The following is a 20,654-nucleotide window of genomic DNA, read 5'->3' as shown; positions in this document are numbered from 1 at the left end:
TGAGAGTCTGGTGTGTGTCATCCTGGTTCTATGGTTGAAGGTCAGCACATCTCCTGGAACTGGGATGGCTTAAGGTTGGAATCTGTAGCTTCTGAAGTTAGTTCCTAGGATTTTTATACAAACACTAGAGGCCCGGTGCACAAAATTCATGCACGGGGGGGGGGGGGGGGTGCGGTAGCCCTCAGTCTGGCTTGCACCCTCTCGCAGTCTGGGACGCCCCAGGGGGTGTCCGCCTGCCAGCTTCAGACATCCCTCTCGCAGTCCAGGGCTCTTGCAGTCCGGGACCCCTCGCTCCTTACTGCCCGCCTGCAGCGGAGGCAGGAGAGGCTCCAGCCTCCGCCGCTGCACTAGCCAGCTGTGAGCCTGGCTTCTGGCTGAGTAGTTCTCCCACTGTGGGAATGCACTGACCACTAGGGGGCAGCTCCTACGACTGTCTGTCCCCTGGTGGTCAGTGCATGTCATAGCGACTGGTCATTGCAACAGGTCATTCTGCCATTTGGTCAATTTGCATATTAGGGTTTTATTATATAGGAAGCTGTTTATCTACAAGCTACACATTAGTCAGACTCAGCATTTACAGAAACCACATCAAAGGAATGGTGGGGTGGGTTACAATTTCCCATTGTTACAGCACTGGCTATAGAGGATAAACCAGAAACCCAGATACAACATTTCCGCGTCATCCCTGGTCTTGGTGGACACTGAGGGAATAATCAAGAAAAGCTTCCCAAGGCTTCCCGGGTCCTTTTGAATTTTACTTCAGCGTCTGACCCTTCAGTTAACAAACCCTCGGAGGATCCAGACTCAAAGGGGCTGTAACAGAAAAGTATGGTCTTTGGGGTCAGACAGGCCTGGTCTGCCACTCACTGGATCTGTGACCTCAGACAAGTTACTTAACCGCCCTGAGGCTGGACGTCATCGCTGGCAAATGTGTCCGGCACTACATGCCCACTCTTCCAAGCCTCACTCGAATGCTGTGCTGTGGAAACCTCTGGGAAACCAGACTTCCAGACTGAGCACCTCACCCAGGGTCACATTTGCTGGAAAGGTGGGCGTGGGGTTTGAACTCGGACAGTATGCACCAGAGAATGAGTGCTAGCCAAGCCACCTGGAACTTTCCAGTGGTCAGAGCTGGTTTGAGCTAGAAGAGGCTGCTTCTAACCCCCAGGGAGCCCCCGGGCACGGTGGCAGAAAGGGTCCTTGTCCCTGCTCCTCCTCAGTATGGAGGACCTTTGGGTCACAAGTCACTGTTAACCAGAGGTCCCCACTGCAGACTCGTCTCCTACTTACTGTTAACTAAGCCCCCTACTTAGACTATCCTACCAGCTTTGTGTGAGAATTAACAAATATATCCAAAGGGCCAGCACTGAACTGAGCCAGGACATGTGAGATCCCTGGGAGCAGCCAGGGGCTGGGACACCCCAGGCAGAACAGGTGACATCCTGATCACTGGGCCACTCTGGGGGTTGCAGGTTCCATCCTGGCCTCAGTCGAGGCACATGCAGGAGGCAACTGAACAGCCAAACTCATAGCGACAGGAAGGGCCTGGTGGGCGCCAGGGCTGGGGAAGATCGCTGTCTGGCGGGTCAGAGTCTGGGCTTTGTAGGAAGGGCTCCGGAGCCGGTGGCGGCGAACGGCACCACGGGAGCGTGCTCCGTGCCGCGAGCTCCACTCACAGGTGCTGAATGGTAACTTGTATGGTGTACACATTCACCACAATAAAAAATAACAAGAAGGAAAGAGCAAAGTGGCAAGTTCCCGGCACACAGGCAGACTCCAGGACACGTCACAAGCACCAGCGGGGACACCGACATCTGTGACAATGCCTCGAGGCCACAGGGTCTCCACAAAAGCCTTACAGACCACGCACGAGGGAGCCACCTCCTAGGACGCCCAGTTCCAGCCCCTGGCTGAGCTGTGTGCCTCCATGGACAGTGCGTGAAGGGCGTGTGTGGCAGGAGGCCTGGAGCAGGAGGGCAGGGAGGGCAGGGAGAGGTGGCAGAGCAGCTGGAAATACTCTGGTCCCCGGGGCGCGCCACACTGCAGAGTCTCCTGACTCAGGGCCCTCGGATTCTGCCTCCCCCCCGCCCCCCCCAGCTCTCTCCTCATGCCAGGGGCACTGTACCTGGAACACAGGCACCTGTTGCCCACAGCAGCGGGGAGACAGGAGGAGGATGTCTGAGTTCAGTGGCCACCTGCAGCTGACACTCTCCAGCCTCCGCTCCTAGACTAGTCGGGGGCTGGGGGTCTGAGATGCGGGCCTGAGGGTGCCAGCACCGGGTAACCCCTCAGTGAGCACTCGATTCCTGCCTCCTCACCCAATGGCCTTTACTCAGCCTCCAGGCCTGGGAGAGCACGCCGAGTCTGCAGGGGGACCTCTGGTTAACAGTGACTTGTCACTCAAAGGTGCCTCCGTACTGAGGAGGAGCAGGAACAAGGACCCTTTCTGACACCATACCCAGGGCCCCCCTGGGAGATGGAAGCAGCCTCTTCTAGCTCAAACCAGCGCTGGCCACTGGTAAGTTCCAGATTTCCTGTACTGCCTTCCATGGGCCACTCAGAGCAAGCGGGTCCCCTCAGCTCACACCAGCCCCTCTCCCAGCCCCCTGGCCCCTCAGCCACTCCTCCCAAGACTCGGGGCCCTTCTCTCTGCACCCTGTCAGCTTGGATCAGTCCCACAGACAGACATGACCTCGTCAGAGCAGGACATGCCCGCCGTCTCCTTCCTCGCCCCTCCCTCACTCCCGCTGACTCCGTTCTCAGAGCTGTGCTAACCGAGAGGGCCCTGCTCGTTGCATCTGGTTCTCTTATTGCGGACTTTGTTCCTGATGTTCTGCCTCATCACACGTCTTTTCACAATATGACATCCAAGGGCCTCTCTTCCTCCAGGCCAGAGACAGGGCCAGGGCGGTCTGTTCACCACAGGCACCTCTTCCACGGCCTGGTGCAGTGATGGCGAACCTTTTGAGCTTGCCGTGTCAGCATTTTGAAAAACCCTAACTTAACTCTGGGGCCCTGTCACATATAGAAATTTTTTGATCTTTGCAACCATAGTAAAACAAAGACATATTTTTGATATTTATTTTATATATTTAAATGCCATTTAACAAAGAAAAATCAACCAAAAAAATGAGTTCGCATGTCACCTCTGACACACGTGTCATAGGTTCGCCATCACTGGCCCTAGTGCCTGACACCTCCCCACTGTCTTTCCAGCTTCCTCACGGGAACAGAGTCCCCTACAACTCAGCACCCCCACTTTCCAGCAATCCCGGTGCAGACACGCTGAGACACGCGCAGAGCTGTATGTGAGGGTGTGGTCACAGCGCACTCACAGGGCAAATAACCGGACCACCTGCGTGGGAAAACACCCGCAGCCCACAGCTGCCTGCAGGGCTGGCCGCAGGCCGGGAACTGAGGTCGGACCAGGGGCCAGTGTGGGTGAAAGGCCCAACCACTCCAAGCAGAAAGCACCGCACAGAGCTACGCGTGGGCATGGCCCTCCCGCCTTTAAGAAGCGCTGGGATGGGCGAGTGGGGCAGGGCCAGGCCACGCTACGGCCTCTAAGGGTGCCATTGTGGAGGGCGTGGTGCCTCGAAGGCGCTTATAGTTTTCACCGTAAAGGTCCATGTTTTTTACATTTTTTAAACAAGAACATATTCCTTTCCTATTTTACACAAGAAAAAATAATTTTAAAAAACTCACAAGGAAAAAGGCAAAGTGTCCTACCCTTCAACGCTTCCCCATCGCCCTAGAACTGGCAGGGCGTCGCCCACTCGGCCACCCTGGGCTCAGTCCCTGGTCCCAGACTCTGGACTCCAGCCAGGCACCATCTCCTCCAGCTCTGACCAGCCTGAGCCTCTCATCGCCTCCCTCCGCCAGCCGCCCTCCCTCCACCAGGACTCCTCCACAGCTCTCAGGCAGCCCCCAGCTCCCGCTTGGAGACAGCCTGCAACCCGACCGGTTGCAGGCTGGGCCCGCTTGGGACAGCCTGCAACCCGACCCTTGTCCCCGGCCCACAGCAGTTACAGTGGGGGCCCCAGTGCAACCACTTCTGCCTTGCTCACTTAAGGCTCCAGGCCTTGCACACACCCGGGAGATACACACCTGGGAGGAATACACCCGGGAGATACACACCCGGGAGATACACACCCGGGAGATACACACCCGGGAGGCACACACCCGGGAGGCACACACTCGGGAGGCACACACCCGGGAGACACACACCCGGGAGGTACACACCCGGGAGACACACACCCGGGAGACACACACCCGGGAGATACACACCCGGAGGCACACACCTGGGAGATACACACCTGGGAGATACACAACTGGGAGATACACACCTGGGAGGAATGCACCTGAACCTCAAGGGCCACAGGCCTCACTCCATGGGCCACAAAGAACCCAGAACAGGACGCACGGACCCCATCCTGTTTCCAAGGAAGCTCACAGGCCTCCCTGCTGCAGGAACGGTGGGCTCCACCAGGGTGGGCTAGGCCCCCCAAGGTCCATGCTCTGCAGGCCGTGGACGGTGCTCAGCTGAGAAACAGCCACACCAAAGCCTGGGCACCTGCTCTCACCTAAACAGCAGCCAGTGCCCACCTGTGCTGTCTTCCTGCACAGGGCAGCCTCTTTGAGGGCTGGAGGAGCCACCCTCGGGGGCAAGTTCCTGCTCATCCTTCCCCAGGACCAGGAGACCGGGTGGGAGGCCTGGCAGGAGGCCTGGCGGCCGCAGCTTCCTCCCTTCACTGTGGCCACCAGGAAAGCCTGGCCCCGCAGCCCCTGTCGCCTCAGCCAGCGCAGCCACTGCAGCCGTCTTCATTTTCTGATGCCGTGGTCTGAGCCTCCTCATCCCTCTCCATCTCATTAGGAGCCTTGGAGAACCCCTCTGGATGGGTGCAGGAAGTAAACAAACAGACCAGCCACCCAAACAATTCACCCCCAGTCTGGAGACAGTGTGCCAGGCCCACCCCCGGCGCCCACTGTGGGGGTGGGGTGGCAGCGGGCAAGCCCTCCGAGGGCCTGAGGGAATCGGATAAACAGAGGCTGGGAGAGGAGACACAGGCCACCTTGGGGAGAAGTGGCTGTGGGGGCGTCCTCACCGCTCCCAGGGCCTCCACTGGAAACCCACCCCCGAGCCTCCTACACGGAGAGCTGGCCACACCCCATGCAAGCAGGCTCACCCTCGGCATGCCCATGCCCGGGCGGGGCTGCGGACAGGGGGCAGCCAGGGGGCGGGGCTGCATACAGGGGGCAGCCAGGGGGCGGAGCTGCAGACAGGGGGGCATCAGCCAGACAGGAGTTCCTGCGGGAAGGAGCCTGCCCTCACAGCACACACCTGCACGGCAAACGGGGCCGCCTGGCCTGGTCACGTACAGGACAGTCGGCCTCGGATGCCCCAGGTCTGGTGACTAAGCCTCCCCCGCCCATCCACTGTCACCTGCCTTCACTTCCTTGCTCCTACAGGGTGGCTTCTGAACAGGCCACACTAGCTCACGCCCAGGCTTTACACAGGCGCCCCCCCTGGAACTTCCTTCCCCTCCTCCACTAGACAAAGCTCCCCTTGCTCCCAAAGGTCATTCAAATCCACCGCCTGGTGGGCAGGTGGGCTCCCGCTCCAGGCCCGCAGGGCTGTGTCCAGCACTCAGCTCGAGAAAATGCGGCTGTTCTGGGGCCACGGGAGCGCCTTCGCTCAGATCCACCATTTCATTTCATTTCATTTAGGCCGCCCAGACCCCCCCCCCCCCAGGCAGGCGTTGTGACACCCCACTATCAAAATGAGAAAACCAAGGAGGAGAAAGCTGTCACTGTGCCCAGAGATAAGTCAGAAAAAGGCTGAGGCAGGAATGGAACCCAACCCCCAGAAGGCCTCCCCCGACAAAACCCTGGGGGCCACTCATGCCATCCCACTGAGTAAACATTTAGTTTGTCCTGTGAAACTGTGAGAGCTGTCCGCACTCTCCTCAGGCCCGGCCCCTGGGCACAGGCGCTGCCCCCCACCTGCCCGGGAGGAGGGTGCCTGGGAACAGGGCCGCAGCACAAGGCCCATGGCAGGGGGTGGGGGCAGAGCTGCGCCTGGAACGCTGTGGGACTCCACGCTAAGCACGCACTATGGCTGTAATTAGAAGAGAGAGAGAGAGAAAGAGAGAGAGAGAGAGAGAAATGGTGATTTAAAGAAAGTAATTCACACCATGACAACTCTACTTATTCATTTCCCTCACCCATGTGTTCCCTGTGATAGCAAGAGCATTTATTCCTCCAACGGTGCAAACCCAATGACCACCTGCCCGGGAGGAGGGTGCCTGGGAACAGGGCCGCAGCACAAGGCCCATGGCAGGGGGTGGGGGCAGAGCTGCGCCTGGAACGCTGTGGGACTCCACGCTAAGCACGCACTATGGCTGTAATTAGAAACCTCAGATAAAGGAACAAATGCTGCCTGGAAGCATACATGGCAACAAAACGCCCAACGTGTAGACTCGCTCACTCGCTCTCCAATCGGCTGGAGCACAGACTGTTCCAGGAGCTGATGGCGATGCTGGGTGCAGCATCACTCAACAGCCCGGCAAGGCCCTGCCTCTGCGGGACTCACAGCCCAGTGAGGGGAAGACACCGAGAAAAACAAATGGAGAAAAACAAATGGCCGTAAATTCAAGGAAAAAACGTGGCAGGGAAGGGGGAGGGGTCAGAAGAGGAGGAGTTCCATCTTCATGTGTTGGTGAGAGAGGCCTGGGCAGGCGGCCCCTGGGCACCCTGGAAGGGGGGCGGGGGAGGCAGCCGCACAGAGGCTGGTGGAGCAGCAGGGCCGGAGGGGAGTGCAGGGGGAGAAGGAGAAGGGTGATGTGGGCGGGTGAGGCCCACTGCAAGCTTCACAGGACCTCACACGGAGACACCGTAGGGCCCGAGCCTTCCTCCTCCTGGGACGCCCAAGGGGCAGCACATCCCTGCAGCTGTTTCGGAGACGCTCTCTGGACCCAGCAAGACCCACAGGCCTCCCCTTCACGGGCCCTGCCAGGCACGTCGTGCTGAACAGCTGGCAAGAGGAACCTGCTTCCCGGGCCTCCATAAAGGCTTCCTCAGAGCTGGGTGGCACCAGGTGGGTCCTGGGCAAGAGGCCAAGGGAAGCTTGTAAAGCGTAAGCTCTGCCCTGCGCTGTGTCCTGTGCCCTGTGTAACCTGGCTCTGCAGCAGCCCAGGAGGCCATGCCGCCCACCTCACAGGCTCCAGGCTGGGCTCCAGGCACGCCGGACCCCCAGGAGGCTGCGAGCAGCGAGCAGGGAGCGCACTTCTGACACTGAAACCTGGCTCCTAACTACCCAATGCCACCTCCCAAGGAGGGGCTGGGCATCGCCTGGCCAGGGCCCAGGAGCCACCCTGCCCACGAGCAGGCCACCAAGGCTCTCTTCCCGGCTGGAGATGGCTCTGTCCAGGCGCTACCTGCCCCGCCCCCTCCCTGCCTTCCACAAAGCCCTGTCCCGCTCCTGCTCCCTGACCAGCCGCAGGGACACCTCGGGTCCTGAGAATCCTCGTAGGAGCAGACAGGAGGCTCCAGAGATGCTGCAGGTGGGCTCGGGCACAGAGCCTGTGCCATCGACCAGCGCCCCAGTGACTGGGCCCAGGGCAAGTGACTACAGTTTTCTCTCCTCAAAACAAACGTTTCTGCCTGTAAGGCTCCGCACCTCGACAGCAGTGGTGTTTCTGCTGGTCCGTACACTCGTCTCATCACCAACAGTGCACGTCTACGGAGGGCGTTTTATTCCCTGCCAAGTGCACCGCAGTGAAGAGTGAGGACTGGACTGGCACCCCGGCCCCCATCGGGAAAGAGCCACGCTCTCCCGAAAGGAGGGTAGGAGACGGGTCAACCGAGACCACAAAGAGGATCCCATTTGGGCCCATGGTCCTCCCAGATGGGGCCTCCCAGATGCTGTCGTTGCCGGAATCCTGGTATTTAACCACAAACCTGTTCTGTCTTGTGTGCAGGGGCCGAGGGGCCGAGGGAGCCAGGGTCAGCGGCAGGGGCCACACTGTGGCATCGGGGGAGGAGAGCAGAGACAGCTCCCTGGGGCACAGCCGCACAGGGCCCTGGGCCAGGGCAGCCCACCTCCCTGCCCCCCACGCGGGCATCAGAGACCTCGCATCCCTAGGTGGCTCCGGAATCCGACGGGGGCGAGGCAACTCGGAGTTAATAAACTTTAATCTGCTAGCAAACACCACAATTAACATGCCCCAAAGTACCATTGCTTTGTAATTAGATTGAAGAACAAAACCTAAAACACTGGCCCCCACAAAGTTATTGTCAAATTTCTTATTAGGTTTCTTAGCAATTAAACTCATTTATTCATTTGTTCTTGAAAAAGTAGGTATTCCTTCCATTTAAACTAACGCCATAATTATACGATGTGAGTTATTAATGAGATCGCTCACCACTGAGGTTCAGTTGTCTGGCCTGCTTTGCCAGGGGCCGGAGACTAGGCGTTGTCACACGGAGCGTTGATTAAAACAGCATTTGTCCTAATGATTCTCTGATTCGGGGAGTGAGGCCCACAGCTGGCGGCTACTGGCCCTGGGAACAGTGGGCTGTCGGGCAGGCGGGGAAGGTGTGCTGCCACAGGGCCCCGGCCACAGGAGGGAGGCTGCGGGGAGGCCTGGCGGGTCCCAGCAGGAGGAGAGCTGGCCCTGGCGCTGCTTCCCCAAGAACCAAGAGGAAGTACGGCCACGGAACACGCCCCAGCAGAGACGCACCCGGGTGGAAGGGCAGCAACGGGCTGCCGCCGGGCGCAGTGCCTAAGCAAAAAGTCTACTGAGCGCTTAGCCTGTGCCGGGACCAGCAAAGCCCTTCGCACGTGTAACTCATGTAATCCAGAGAGACCACGCGGGCGGGAAGGTTATTCTACCCCCATTACACAGCGCGGAGGCGGCGGCACGGGGGCTGAGTGGCTTGCCCAAGGTCACACCGCTGGAGAGGCGGAGCTGGACTCAACCCTGGCAGACTGCTCCTGAGGCCGTGCCCCGCCCCACTCCTCCAGGGCGATCCTGGGCCAGGGCACAGAGGCCAGCGACCAGAGCTCTGTGCGGGGCGCTCGTGGGTCCTGTGCCCACCCAGCCCTGTAAGGAATAACGCTGCGCTCCAGCTCCCAAACGGGGCTTGTTGTCATCATGCAGACGCTGGCCGTGTGCCAGGCACTCACTCTGCAGGCCCCTTTCCTCTCACAGCTCAGAAACCCCCAGCCCTGCCTCTCAATGAGGAAGCTGGAGCTCAGAGAAGTCACCACGGGCATAAGTGGGGAGAGGAGGCAGCCTCTTATTATATTAATTTTTGCACTTAATACAAAACTCAAGAGGTATAACAACACCGTGAAAAGATGTATCTGCCATTCCGTCTCCATCCCCACCCAACATTTCCTTATGGCCTGTGTGTGCTCAGGTGCACACACGTGTCCGCGTGCTCTGCACAGAGCAGCACCACACACCATCCTTGCGGGGCAATTGCCAGCCAGCAGTGCCATGTGCCGGACCACTGCCTCTTTGCACAGAAAGAACTACAGTTGGGACTGGCAGAGGGGGTGGGGCTCGAGGGCCCGCAGCTCTCACTGCACAACCCAGGGAAGCCCTGGCTGGGGGTGGGGCTCCAGGCGCAACTGGCTGCTGCCCAGCAACATGGGGGTCAGGAACCTGACCCTGCGCAGCCGCCAGCTTCAGCTCCTTTGACCTCACCCAAGCTCTAGGGTGAGTGCACGCACTACCTCACCCAGCACCTCGAGGCAGGCCAAGCGCCAGACCCCCATCGCCGTCATGGGCGAGTTTCCCAACCTGGCCACCTCGCCGAACCCCCTAGACCCAGACAAGGTCGAGGAGAAGGAAGAGGAGGAAAAGAGGTAGAGCAAGAAGGAGCTGTCAGGGGACGTCGCTGGCGAGTCACTGCACTGGCCCAAGGCCCTGGGGCCACTGGCCAAGCTTGCAGGACCCTCTACGTGCAGCCTGCCTTCCACCCCTCTGCCCTCCACACCAGACTCCCCCACAGTTGCTGTGGCTTCCATGTCCTCACTCCAGCCGGGGGGGGATCTCCGACAGAGAGGAGGCAAAGGGGTCCCCACACCCAATGGGGCCTGCACAATCCCAGATGGGGGAAGCCACAGCTCCAACCTCTGGCACAAAGACGTGCCCTTTGGGGCAGCAGCCTGACCCCTTGACCCAGAAGACAGCAGCCTCTCCCTCCCCGGCCTTAGCCTCAGGGGCAGGCAGGCCCCCTCCCTGTTAACATATTCAGTTCACTGGCTTTGCACAGCCTGCCCTGGGCCCAGCCCTGAGCCCAGATGGGTACTGCCAGCAGCAGCCCCAGGACCCTCCTCCAGCAACCCTACCGCCCCCTCCTCCCTGGTGTAAGTGCAATGAGGCCTGTGGGTGTCCCACCTTCTCCACAGTGGGGTCCTCCCTTGCCCCCAGCACTAGAGGGGCACTGCTCTGGGGAGGGCGGCAGGGGCACCACCTCCAGCTTCCAAAGGGCAGTGCTGGGCCTGGGGCCAGAGCCCCAGAGCCCCGAGGGGCCTGCCCACCAAGGCCTGGGCTCCACACATTCAGACCCAAGACCCCACACCCGCCGCTGGTGAGTAGGGGAACCGCCTGCTTCCCCAGCCCTGAGCCCCGTGTGACCACTGTGCGATTTGTGAGTGCCGCCCAGGCGGAGTGGGCAACTGGGGTTTTTCCAACCATCATGGCCTTACCTGTTTCGGTTTTCTCAGTGTTTTTAACCTGTGAGGTAGATGTTTATGGCAAAACCAAAAAAAAAGCCTGTATAAAAAAATCACCATTTTGTGTACTGCACCGCGCTGCAAGCTTTGGGGTGGCCGCCCTCTCCCCTCCACCCCCGGGCCTCCCCTCCGGTCAGTGAAACGTGGTAGTCTCGTGTGCGAAATGGTTCCACCTTTCTGTAGCCTTTCTTAAAACAATAAATTCCACTGTGGTATTTGACTAAAACAAACAAATCCTACAGTTTCCCATTAAATGTATGTAACATAACATACTTAGCCAATTGGCTGAAGATGGACATATGGAACTTCTGCTGCTGCCATCCCTGCGCCAGCAAACCCTGTGATGCAGGGAGTCCACAGTATCTGCTCTAAGGCTGTGCCACGAGGGCCTGGCAGGAGCAGAGCTGTGGGACTCGCTTCGGGAATCAGACCTGGCGGCCCTCGACCATCCAGCCGCATGACCTGGAGCAGATCCCGTCACGGCTCTGAGCCCGTTTCCCCACCTGTAAGCAGGGACCCTGCTGCAGCCGGGAAGGCGTCTTGAGGAGGGTGAGTCGGTGCCCTGAAGACCGCGCAGGGCCCCACGGACAGAGGCCTGGACAGGACCCACTCGCGGCCTGAGTCTCCTCGTCACCGGGGTCATCTGGCACATTCAGGCCCTGCCTCCGCTGGGGCCCTGGGCCTGGGGTTTGTCCTGAGTCAGATCCGATCCTGCACGTGCGTTTGTTTCTTCACCCTCACATGCAGCCGGTGAGCCTGGACGCCATGGAAGGACCAGGCCTCTGGAGAGGAGACCTCCAGGCCTGGGTCTGCCCTCAGGAGTCTGGACGGGGCCTGATAGACGGGGTCTACAGGCACCATCGGAGGCAGCCAGGGGCGGCTCCCCAAATACCCGGGGGTCCCTAACCCATTGGTGAGGCCCTAAGGCCTGCCCAGCCTATAGCTCCGGCCTCACCCCGGCCACTACCCACAGTGCCACCACGTGATCTGTGCCTCTTCCCATCACCCCGACCCAGCCTTCCAGCAAGTTCTTCCCTTTGCCAGGGCTGCTCTTCCAGGACCCCTCCCCTCCAGAGCCCTTTGCCTGAGCACCTCCTACTCGTGTTCCCTGCTAACCTGTCACCACCTCCAGGAAGTTCTCCCCAAGGACCTGCCACAAGCTGTGCAGTCACCACCTAGAAAAGATTGGCCCCAAGGCTCGTCTCACAGAGCGGTGCTGGGGAGGAACGCTGGCCACAGCTGCAGGGAGAGGCGGCCCAGCATCACAGCCAGGGGCGCCCCCATGGAACACACTGCGGACACGCCGTGGGCACCCAGCCATAGGAAATACCTTTATGGCATTTGGGTGGGGAAGAGCTTCTTAATAAGACATGAAGAAGTTACACACATGAAAGATGAGTGGGAGAGGCAGCCAATCAATGTTTCGCTCTCACCTCTCTCTGAATATAAATAAAAAGTCATTCTTAAAAATAAAAGAGACAGGTAACTGAAAGAAGATATTTGCCACACCTAACTTACAAAAGAAAAGGCTCAATTTTAAACATCGGTAAAATATTAAAAACAATGAAGAGGCATTTCATAGAAGAGAAAACAAAAAATAGCCCATAAAGACATAAAAGGATCCTCAATCCATCTGTTATCAGAAAAATGTATTTTAAAATCATAATAATATACCATCTTCACATGAAAATCTCAGAATTAAAGTGCTGCCAGTGGTGGGTGAGGTTGGGAGCTCCGAGCACTCTGGCCCGCTGCAGGCGGCAGTGCCAACAGCGGAGTGGAGCACAGTCTGGAATGACTTAACCAGGTGCAGCAGGCACAGACCAAGGCCCAGCAAGTCTGCCCTCAGGAGAGCCTCACAGAGCCCTCACCGGCCCGGAGACAGGTACGCGAATGTCCTCATTACCATTACTTGCAATAGCAAATATCTGGAAACAGCCCAAATGCCCATAACAATAAAATACATAATGTCGCATGAAAGTATGCAGCAGTAAAAAGGACTGGATATACCCACCTCATCACACGAGTGGGTCTCAAAATCCTAATAATGAGTGGAAAAAAGCAACCACAAAAGCATACAGAGGAGCCTCTCCATGGACTGGAGAGGATAGGGAGGCCAGGGGTCTTTTATGGGGGTTTCTGGCCAGGAGCAGTCTGGCCCTGCCCTGCCCCTCACTACACTTCCTCCTGACAGCCAATCGAAACCCTCCCCATCCTCCGGACAGCCAATGGAAACCCTCCCCATCCCCGCTCACACCAGGCCGCTCTCAGCAATGTATACTTTGGTATTTCGGTAAATGACCGCCTATAAAGATGCCCTGACTGGTGTGGCTCAGTGGATAGAGCGTCAGCCTGGGGACTGAATGGTCCCAGGTTCGATTCCGGTTAAGGGCATGTACCTTGGTTGCGGGCACATCCCCAGAAGGAGGTGCAGGAGGCAGCTGATTGATGTTTCTCTCTCATCGATGTTTCTAACTCTCTATCCCTCTCCCTTCCTCTCTGTAAAAATCAATAAAATATATTTTAAAGAAAAGCAGGGCCGGCGAGCACACTCAGGACGGCGCTGTCCCCTGGAGGGCTCCTTCGCATTGTCCAGTTGGTATGAGTTCATGGAAGTTTACTTTATTTCCATTCTTTTAGCTCAACATGTACATTGTTATCGTGGGCAACTTTCAAGTTTTTAAAATAATTTAAAAACTAGTGCAATAGGCAGCGTCCATTCATACAGAGCCTGAGTGTTTGTTTCTGTGGATTCCAGCGGCCGACGGCCCGGCCTGCCAGCTGCCCAGAGGCGGGAGAGCTGCGGAGGGACGGCTGGAGCCCAGCTTCAGCTTCAGCCAAGCTACTCCACCACCTGTATCTTCATCTGTGAGTTGGTAGAAAAACAGCACGTGGTAGGAACTTGGTGAATATTTGTTGAATGAATGAGTCAATGATTCCTAAAGTCCCATCACAACTCCACGGCTCACCCACATGTATTCGCTCGGAAGAGAGTGAGGCCACAGTCCCGAGCACGGCCCCCCCACACTAATGAGTGTTCCAGAATGTGAAGTGGCACGCCAAAGCTCTCTGTTCTGTTCGATCCAAACTTTTGGTATTTTAATGTTACAGATTTTCTCTCCCAAATGTCAGCTTCTCTTTTATTTTTCCTTTCACTGTCACAACAAGCATACAAGTGTTTTCTATGGAATTTTACCAAATGGCACATCTTGCATTTTGTAAACCATATACATAAAAACTCCTCTCTTGCTCTCTGCCAAGTTCTCTCTCGGGGCCCAAGGCTTTTGCTTCCCTGGCCCTTGATTCCTGACTCAAATGCGCAGTCCTCAAGCTCTACCCAGGGCAGCACATTCCTGGGTTTAAAGAAAGACTGAGGGGCAAGTAAGGAAGATTCAGGCCTCGCCCAACAGGTTGGGGCCTTACACCTCCCCATCCGAGGCATGCCAGTCCATTCCACACCACCACCTCCTTCTTAGCATCAACCCTGCCTGGCTGGGAAGATGGACTCAGCCACCCCAGATGACAGAAACAGCCTGACTAAGCGCAAGGGCATAACAATCAGAATGCCTCTCTCGGACTTGCATTCCTCATCTGTAAACGCAGCAAGAACCTCAGAGTGCCATCATTATAGGCTTAAGCAAGACAATACATGCAAAGACACTTGCACATCAGCACTTCTGTTTAACTTTGGAAGGAATAAAACAGCCTTTAAGGCCATTTGACTTGAATTGGGCTGATCTGCAGCTAGGGCTGCAGTGGGGGGTGCTGGAAGCCCGAGGAGCTCTGGAGGCCCCGTTTGTCTTGGGCATAACAGCCACATAAAACCTCCAAGGCCCTCAGACAGACCAATGCCGGCCCTGCCAAGGGAGCCCCTCACCCTCCACTCCTGGCTGGATGTGCTGCATCTCAGAGCACGGGGTTTCCCTCCTGGGCTCCCCAACACAAGGGTGTTGGAAAGCGGGTTAGAGGCTGGGTTGTGCGTGCGAGACATAGCCAAGACAAGCAGAAGTCAGGCTTAAATGTGTGGAGAACATCTTGAGGAAAAAGCTTGACTTCCAAGGTCATCTAATCAGGGGGCCAATGACCAAGGCAGGCAAAGGCAGGAGGCCCAGCACCGAAGCCAGGGGAAGGGCTCTGGCCTCCGGAAAGTCTGAAGCCAACGGGTCAGCACCCTGGACAGCGACGTCCCCACGTATATGGCAGCTCTGCAGTGCTTCCCAGGCCAGCCACCTTGCAGATCAGAATCAGCAAACAGGGCAGATGGCTGCCAGTCCCTCTTCCCCAGCCCAGCCCCCAGAGCACCGGGGGCATCACAGAGCAACCACAGCGCTTTCTATCACTCCCACATGCAGCCTCAGAGTTCTTCCCAGCACAGCATTCAAGGCTCACCACGGCTGCGGTGCTCGCCAGAGGAGCGCTTGGTCCCCTCCCCTGTGTGGAATCACTGAGAACCGCCAGGGCCGAGTGGGGGGAAGGGGAATAATAAGAAGAAAAGAGAGTTTGAGAAGGTGCCATGGGGTGTCATTCAGTCTGCGATAACCAGGGCGTGAAGAGTGTCTATAGGTCAGAGCAGGAGAGTAAAGGTGCCAGGAGAAGTGGGGTGGGAACAGAGGACACAGCACCCTCCAGCCCAGGGCACGTGCACACCTGCCCTCACCCAGCCTCAGAGCAGACCCGAAGGCACGAGGCTGAGTCACCAACACAAGGGTTCTCAGAGGAAGGCTGGCCCCCCTAGAGCGCCCTATGGCTCCTCAGAGGTGGCCTGGTCTCCCCCTGCTCCCAGGGCCAGAAATTGAGAGGGTGAGGGGAGAGGCCAGTCCTGGACAGAGTCCAGCTCAAGTGCACGGAGTCTTGGGCTGCCCTGTCCCCTCACTGCCTCACCTTCACATCAGCTCAGTACCCACGTGCCCCACTCCTTCCCCAGTCTCGGGCAGCATATTTGCTCAAGTGCTGAGGACGACACCCAGTCTCAGAGCAGAGAGTGTCGGGCAAATGCAAACACACACTGACTCCTCTTCGCAGTTCCATTCCTGGCAAAGGACTGAGCCCGCCAGGGACGGCAGGACTCTCGAGGGCCCCACGGGCCCGAGCTATGAGGCTGCCGGCCTCACCGTTTTCACACCCTTAGACATAGAACGTAGGTGGCCGTTGCTGTAGCATGAGGATTCTCATGAGGAAACTGCTCTGATCCTGATGACAGGGTCACACGAATCCACGCGAGGTAAATCGCACAGCCGTGAGCGCACGCCGCCCGCATGCGCACTGGAGGGTGTGAGCAAGGGCACGGGTGTCCCTTCCCGCCTACGAGCTGCACACAGCTCTGGCGCAGCTGCTGCTGGGGACCTGCTGAGGCCACTGGGTCTCTCCGTATTATTTCTCAGAATTGTATGCGAATCTCAATCATTTCAAAATAACGGGATTTAAAAAAACAACATGTAACACAGAAACCAGCATATCGTGGAACGAGGGTTTTGTTTTTACAGGGCAGCCATAAGAAAACCCGAGCTGCTTCTCCAAACCCATCTTTCTGGTTTTCTAAGAAGCAAATGATGGTTCTTTCCTTACGGCCGATATTCAAAGAGGTCATGTCCGCCACGCCCGGTGTGCCACTCAGGTGTCCTTCCCCGACATTTGCCCAAGACCCTGGAACTAAGGGCAAATGAGAGAGGCAGGAAGGAGCTGGGAAGGGCTGGTGAGGGGCAATCTTTGGAGAGGAGGCTTCTGGGAGGCCCATGCTGGCGGCCTCCGCCGCCGCCTGCGTGCAGCCCTTCGGGTCCCTGCCAGCAGGTTATTAATATTTTATTGAAGATGATTCGAATTTCAGCTGTCATGGTAAGGTGGTGTTGCTAGGCAACTTTAGTGCCTGTCTATGGATCTGTTTGCACAGCTCTTCCCCCACTTGTGAAGCTCAAGGCTGGGCCTGCCGCCGAGACCCACTGGGCTCAGACCACCCCCACCTTCCACGCCTCCCACACCTGCTCGGAGGCAGGCAGCTGCCTGCCATGCCAAGGCCAGCGTGCAGGCCTCCCGCTCCCAGCTGTGTGCCCATCGGAGCCCAGAGCGGCCCCTGCCCCTTGGACTCACCGTACTCGCTGTCGTAGAACATGACGAACTTCTGCCAGCGCAGCTCGGTCACCAGCCTGAGCGTGACGTCGTTGAGGCGCACGGGCGGCCTCGAGGCCAGTGTGTAGGCCTCCCCTTCGGGGCTGGGGTTCAGGTGGCAGGCAGTGCGTGGTGACCCTCCTGGGTTGCGCTGCACAAAGAGGTGTGGGATGTGCATCGCGTCGGTGAGGGACTGCAGGGCGTTGGCGGACGCACAGCCAGTGGATGTGACCAAAGCCAAAATGCCCTGGGTCATGAGGTCACAGGCTGGAAAGAGAGGTGAGAGAGGCAGGGGTCAGCACAGGGTGATGCTGCACCGGCCGCACCCACCCAGCCGCACCTGGCAGCTCATGCCTGGGGCCCCAAGAAGTGCTGCCTCCTTCCAGGGACCAAGAGACCATGCCGGGCCAGGCAAGCAGCTCTCACACACAGTCCCACTGATGCTCTCTAGACGTTCTTGTGCCCATTCAACAGATAAGAAAACAAAGATCAGGAAAGGCAAAATTATTTGCCACAGGCTGCTCGAGCAGGGATGGCAGAATAGGGATGCAGCCCACGTCTGCTCCAGAGGCCGTTGGTGCTGCTCCATGGGCCGTCCTGTCTCCTGCCTGGCGAGAGCCCCTGACAGCCGAGAACTCGTTTTTGTTTTCATCTGTGTTTCCCTAAGCCAAGCCCAGACCAGAACAATACTGTATGCTCTTCAATAGTTGGCCGGACTGGCTGATTGGGAAAGGGAATGAATCACATCACAAAGTCAGCGAGACACTTCCCCAGAGGACCCAGGTTGTCGGTAAAAAAAGAGACAGAACCCTAAGTCTTCTGGCCAAATCCACTTGGTTCATATCCTAAAGCCTGGGTCAGACCCTGCCCAGCGCTGGCTCCAGGGGCCCCGGGTGACTCAGCCACTTGCCAGGAGCGAAGGGAGAGGCTCCCAGGTGAGGGCGGGCCGCGGGCCAGGCTGGAGGCGGCACTGGCCTTCTGGAGCCACCCGTCAGCACGAGGGACGCCCCTGTCAGCCACACACCCACACCCCTGGGCATCAGGCCAGCAGCAGAGAGATACACCTTGCATGTGGGCCCTCGTTCTGAACATTTCTGAGCTACATTTACCAACAACACTTTTGTGACGCAGGAGTGTGGGAAAGAAACAGCCTGTGAGTGTCAGCAGGCCGTCTGCGGCTGATGGCCGGCTTTGAACAACTGGACAAAGCGGTTCTTTCGGCCGAGAGCCCGGGGAGAAGGAGCCCGAGAGCAGGGAGCACCCTGGAGCAGGCGTGGGAGGCATCCTGCTCCCCACTCAGGACAATCATTCAAACGCCACAGCTCTCCCGGTGGACCCCTCGGCCTCCAAGCGCGAGGCGGGGCGGGGCGGCTGAACAAGAGACCCCGGAAGTCTCTCGGGGAGTCATGCAGCCACCCCAGTGCCTGCCCCTCTCACCCAGCTTTCTCTCCCGAACAGAAACCCAACCGTGGCTGCTCCTGTGTAAAGCCCTTCGGTGGCTCCCACAGAGCCTTGGGCACAGAGTCAAAGCCCTCAGAGCGCCTTGCAGGCGCCCGACGCTGTGCGGCCTGTCACAGGCCCCGCTCACTATACCCCAACCAACTGCCCAAGTCTTGGCCCTGCACCCGCCCTGCTTTCTATTGCCTCCCGCGTGTCGAGAGTCAGACTCTTCACCCCCAGGCTGGCTACGGACCCCTGGTCCAGCACTCCCCTCACCCCACAATTCCCCTGCCCTTCTCTCCTGCTTGACCTCAAGCTCCGGGGACAAGGGCCAAGCCGTTCTGCTCACCGCCCTCCTGCACACACCGGGCTCGGCAGGTGGCAGCGAGTAAAGGCTGCAAAATACCACGAGCCGGACGGGTCACGCCTCTGCCCAGTGATGGCACCCAGGCCCCTATGTGAACCGCAGACATGGCTTCAGGCCCAACACGCTCGAAGGCCACTTCTCCGCACTCGTGAACTATTGCCAACAACCTAAGAGACAAATCGGTGAGTGAATGAAATGGCTCCATTTGCTGAAAACATATGCAGCCTTTAAAACTACTCACAGATACATGAACATACTGGTAGGGAAGTGCGCGTCATAACAGCCACGGGGAAATGACACACGATTGTATGTATTTCACAACACCCAGTAAATAACAGCAGGCATGAAAGACCAAAATGGTAAACGTGTGGCATGTTAGAAGAGGCCTAGACGTGGTTTCCCTGCTTTTCTGTAAGTTGCTAAAATTCCATGCCGTGAACAGAGAATTCCTCTACCAGAGGAAAAAAAGGCTCCGGTAATGGATGCGTGGGGCGCGCTGGAAGAGGAGGGACCGTTCTGTGAGCATGTTCTCTGGGCCAAGCATCCTGGCGCGCACTGTATGCAGGGTTCACGCTGCTCTCACGGCACCCGTGTGCAGGAAGCGTCACTGCATCCACTTTCCAGCTATGAAGTCATGAGGCCACACAACCGAGATGGCATGCGATCTAAACGCTCCTGAGACAGGACTACGTGCAAAAGCAGGGCTCAGCCGTGTCCGCTCACCAGGATTACAGCGAGGTGAAGAGCCACAGGAAAGGCCAGAGAATCCCTGAGAGGCGGGTGCTGCGATGATGGCTTTCTCATCTCCTCCTGCCCGTGCTCTCTTTAATGGCAGGGCATTGCATCCATAACTTTAAACCAGAAAACTTGCAAAATAAACCGCACGCCACTGGGGCATCAAGTGAGCCAGCACTCGAGCCCCTGTCCCAGCCCAGAGCACCAAAGAGCACGCCCTCACTGTGGCCTCATTGGGTGCCAGCTGTGTGCCGCCCCCCTGCCCGGCTCCCTCCTGGGTCAGTGTCTGACATCGGATGGCAAGCCCTGCCCCCACTCAATACCCTGGTTCTAAAGTCCCTGCCCCAACCTGGGCTCTGCTCACTCCTCCAGGACTGCCCCTCCCTCCTGCCTCCCCCCCCATTTGCAAGCCTGGGCACCAAGCACTGGTGGGGGAGGACAAAGAGCAGGATAAGCAGGGCCCCCTTTGATCTACCAAGGAGACACAGCCCGCAGCTCAGCCTGTGAGGAAGGAGAGAGGAAGCTCCCTGGGGCCTGAGGATGGTGAACTCCTGTGGGGTTGGCATCAGAACCTCAAGGAGAGAGAGATTCAGACCAACAGAGACAGGGGAGCAGTGTAATGGGTGTGGGACAACGGCACCGGCCCGGTAGCAGGAACATGCTCGGGGGGCAGACAAGAGTCTGCTGGTCGCCCTGCCTGGCCCCGCGGCAGCCACAGATGCCAGCTCGGGCGGCGTGGGCTCGGGCAGCAGACACAGCTCCGGAGTCTCCTGGCTCTGGCGGCTCTGGGGTCAGCAGCAGCCTGTGGCCATGGGCACATCTCCTTTCTGAGCCACCCGTTTCTATTTGATTGCAATGACTGGACAGGGGGCATGAAACCATCCGGCTTCTGGTATCTTTGCACCAGCAGAGCTACGAGAGCAGTGACTTCACGAGGACCACAAGTGCCAACCTGTGCTGGGCACAAGCATGTCAGTTTCTACGTCCCCACCCAAGTCATGCCCAGGATCCCAAGTTACAGCAGTAGTTACAACAGAGGGTGACTGCCGGGAGCCGGTCCATCCTTGCTGTTTCAAGGGACCTGGCATATATGGCATACTGTTCTTAATATGTTTGCTCACCTTCTTGGCACTATGTGTTTTAACCAAGGTCACCTCTCTGAGAAAGGTTGTTTCCCCAGGTAGAGATTTTCCCCTGAAGTTAGGGAGGGGGTGAAACTCCTTAACTAAGTGCCAGGCGGGTAGTTAATCACTTTAACTACAA

At 57.9% G+C, this 20,654-nt stretch overlaps 1 protein-coding gene across 1 annotated transcript in view; it reads right to left on the bottom strand.

The window, feature by feature from the left end:
• The window catches only part of GRID1 (glutamate ionotropic receptor delta type subunit 1), a 664,185-nt gene that overhangs the window by 482,840 nt on the left and 160,691 nt on the right, over positions 1 to 20,654 (bottom strand). Inside the window, exon 4 of the mRNA XM_015566676.1 lies at positions 16,832 to 17,116. Within this exon, the coding sequence (XP_015422162.1) occupies positions 16,832 to 17,116 (285 nt within the window). The remainder of the gene's footprint in view (positions 1 to 16,831; positions 17,117 to 20,654) is intronic.

The sequence above is a fragment of the Myotis davidii genome, unplaced genomic scaffold (genome assembly GCF_000327345.1).
Source record: "Myotis davidii unplaced genomic scaffold, ASM32734v1 scaffold642, whole genome shotgun sequence".
NCBI lineage: Eukaryota > Metazoa > Chordata > Mammalia > Chiroptera > Vespertilionidae > Myotis > Myotis davidii.
The sequence above is the reverse complement of the archived record's forward strand: the minus strand, read 5'-3'. Positions and strand labels throughout refer to the sequence as shown.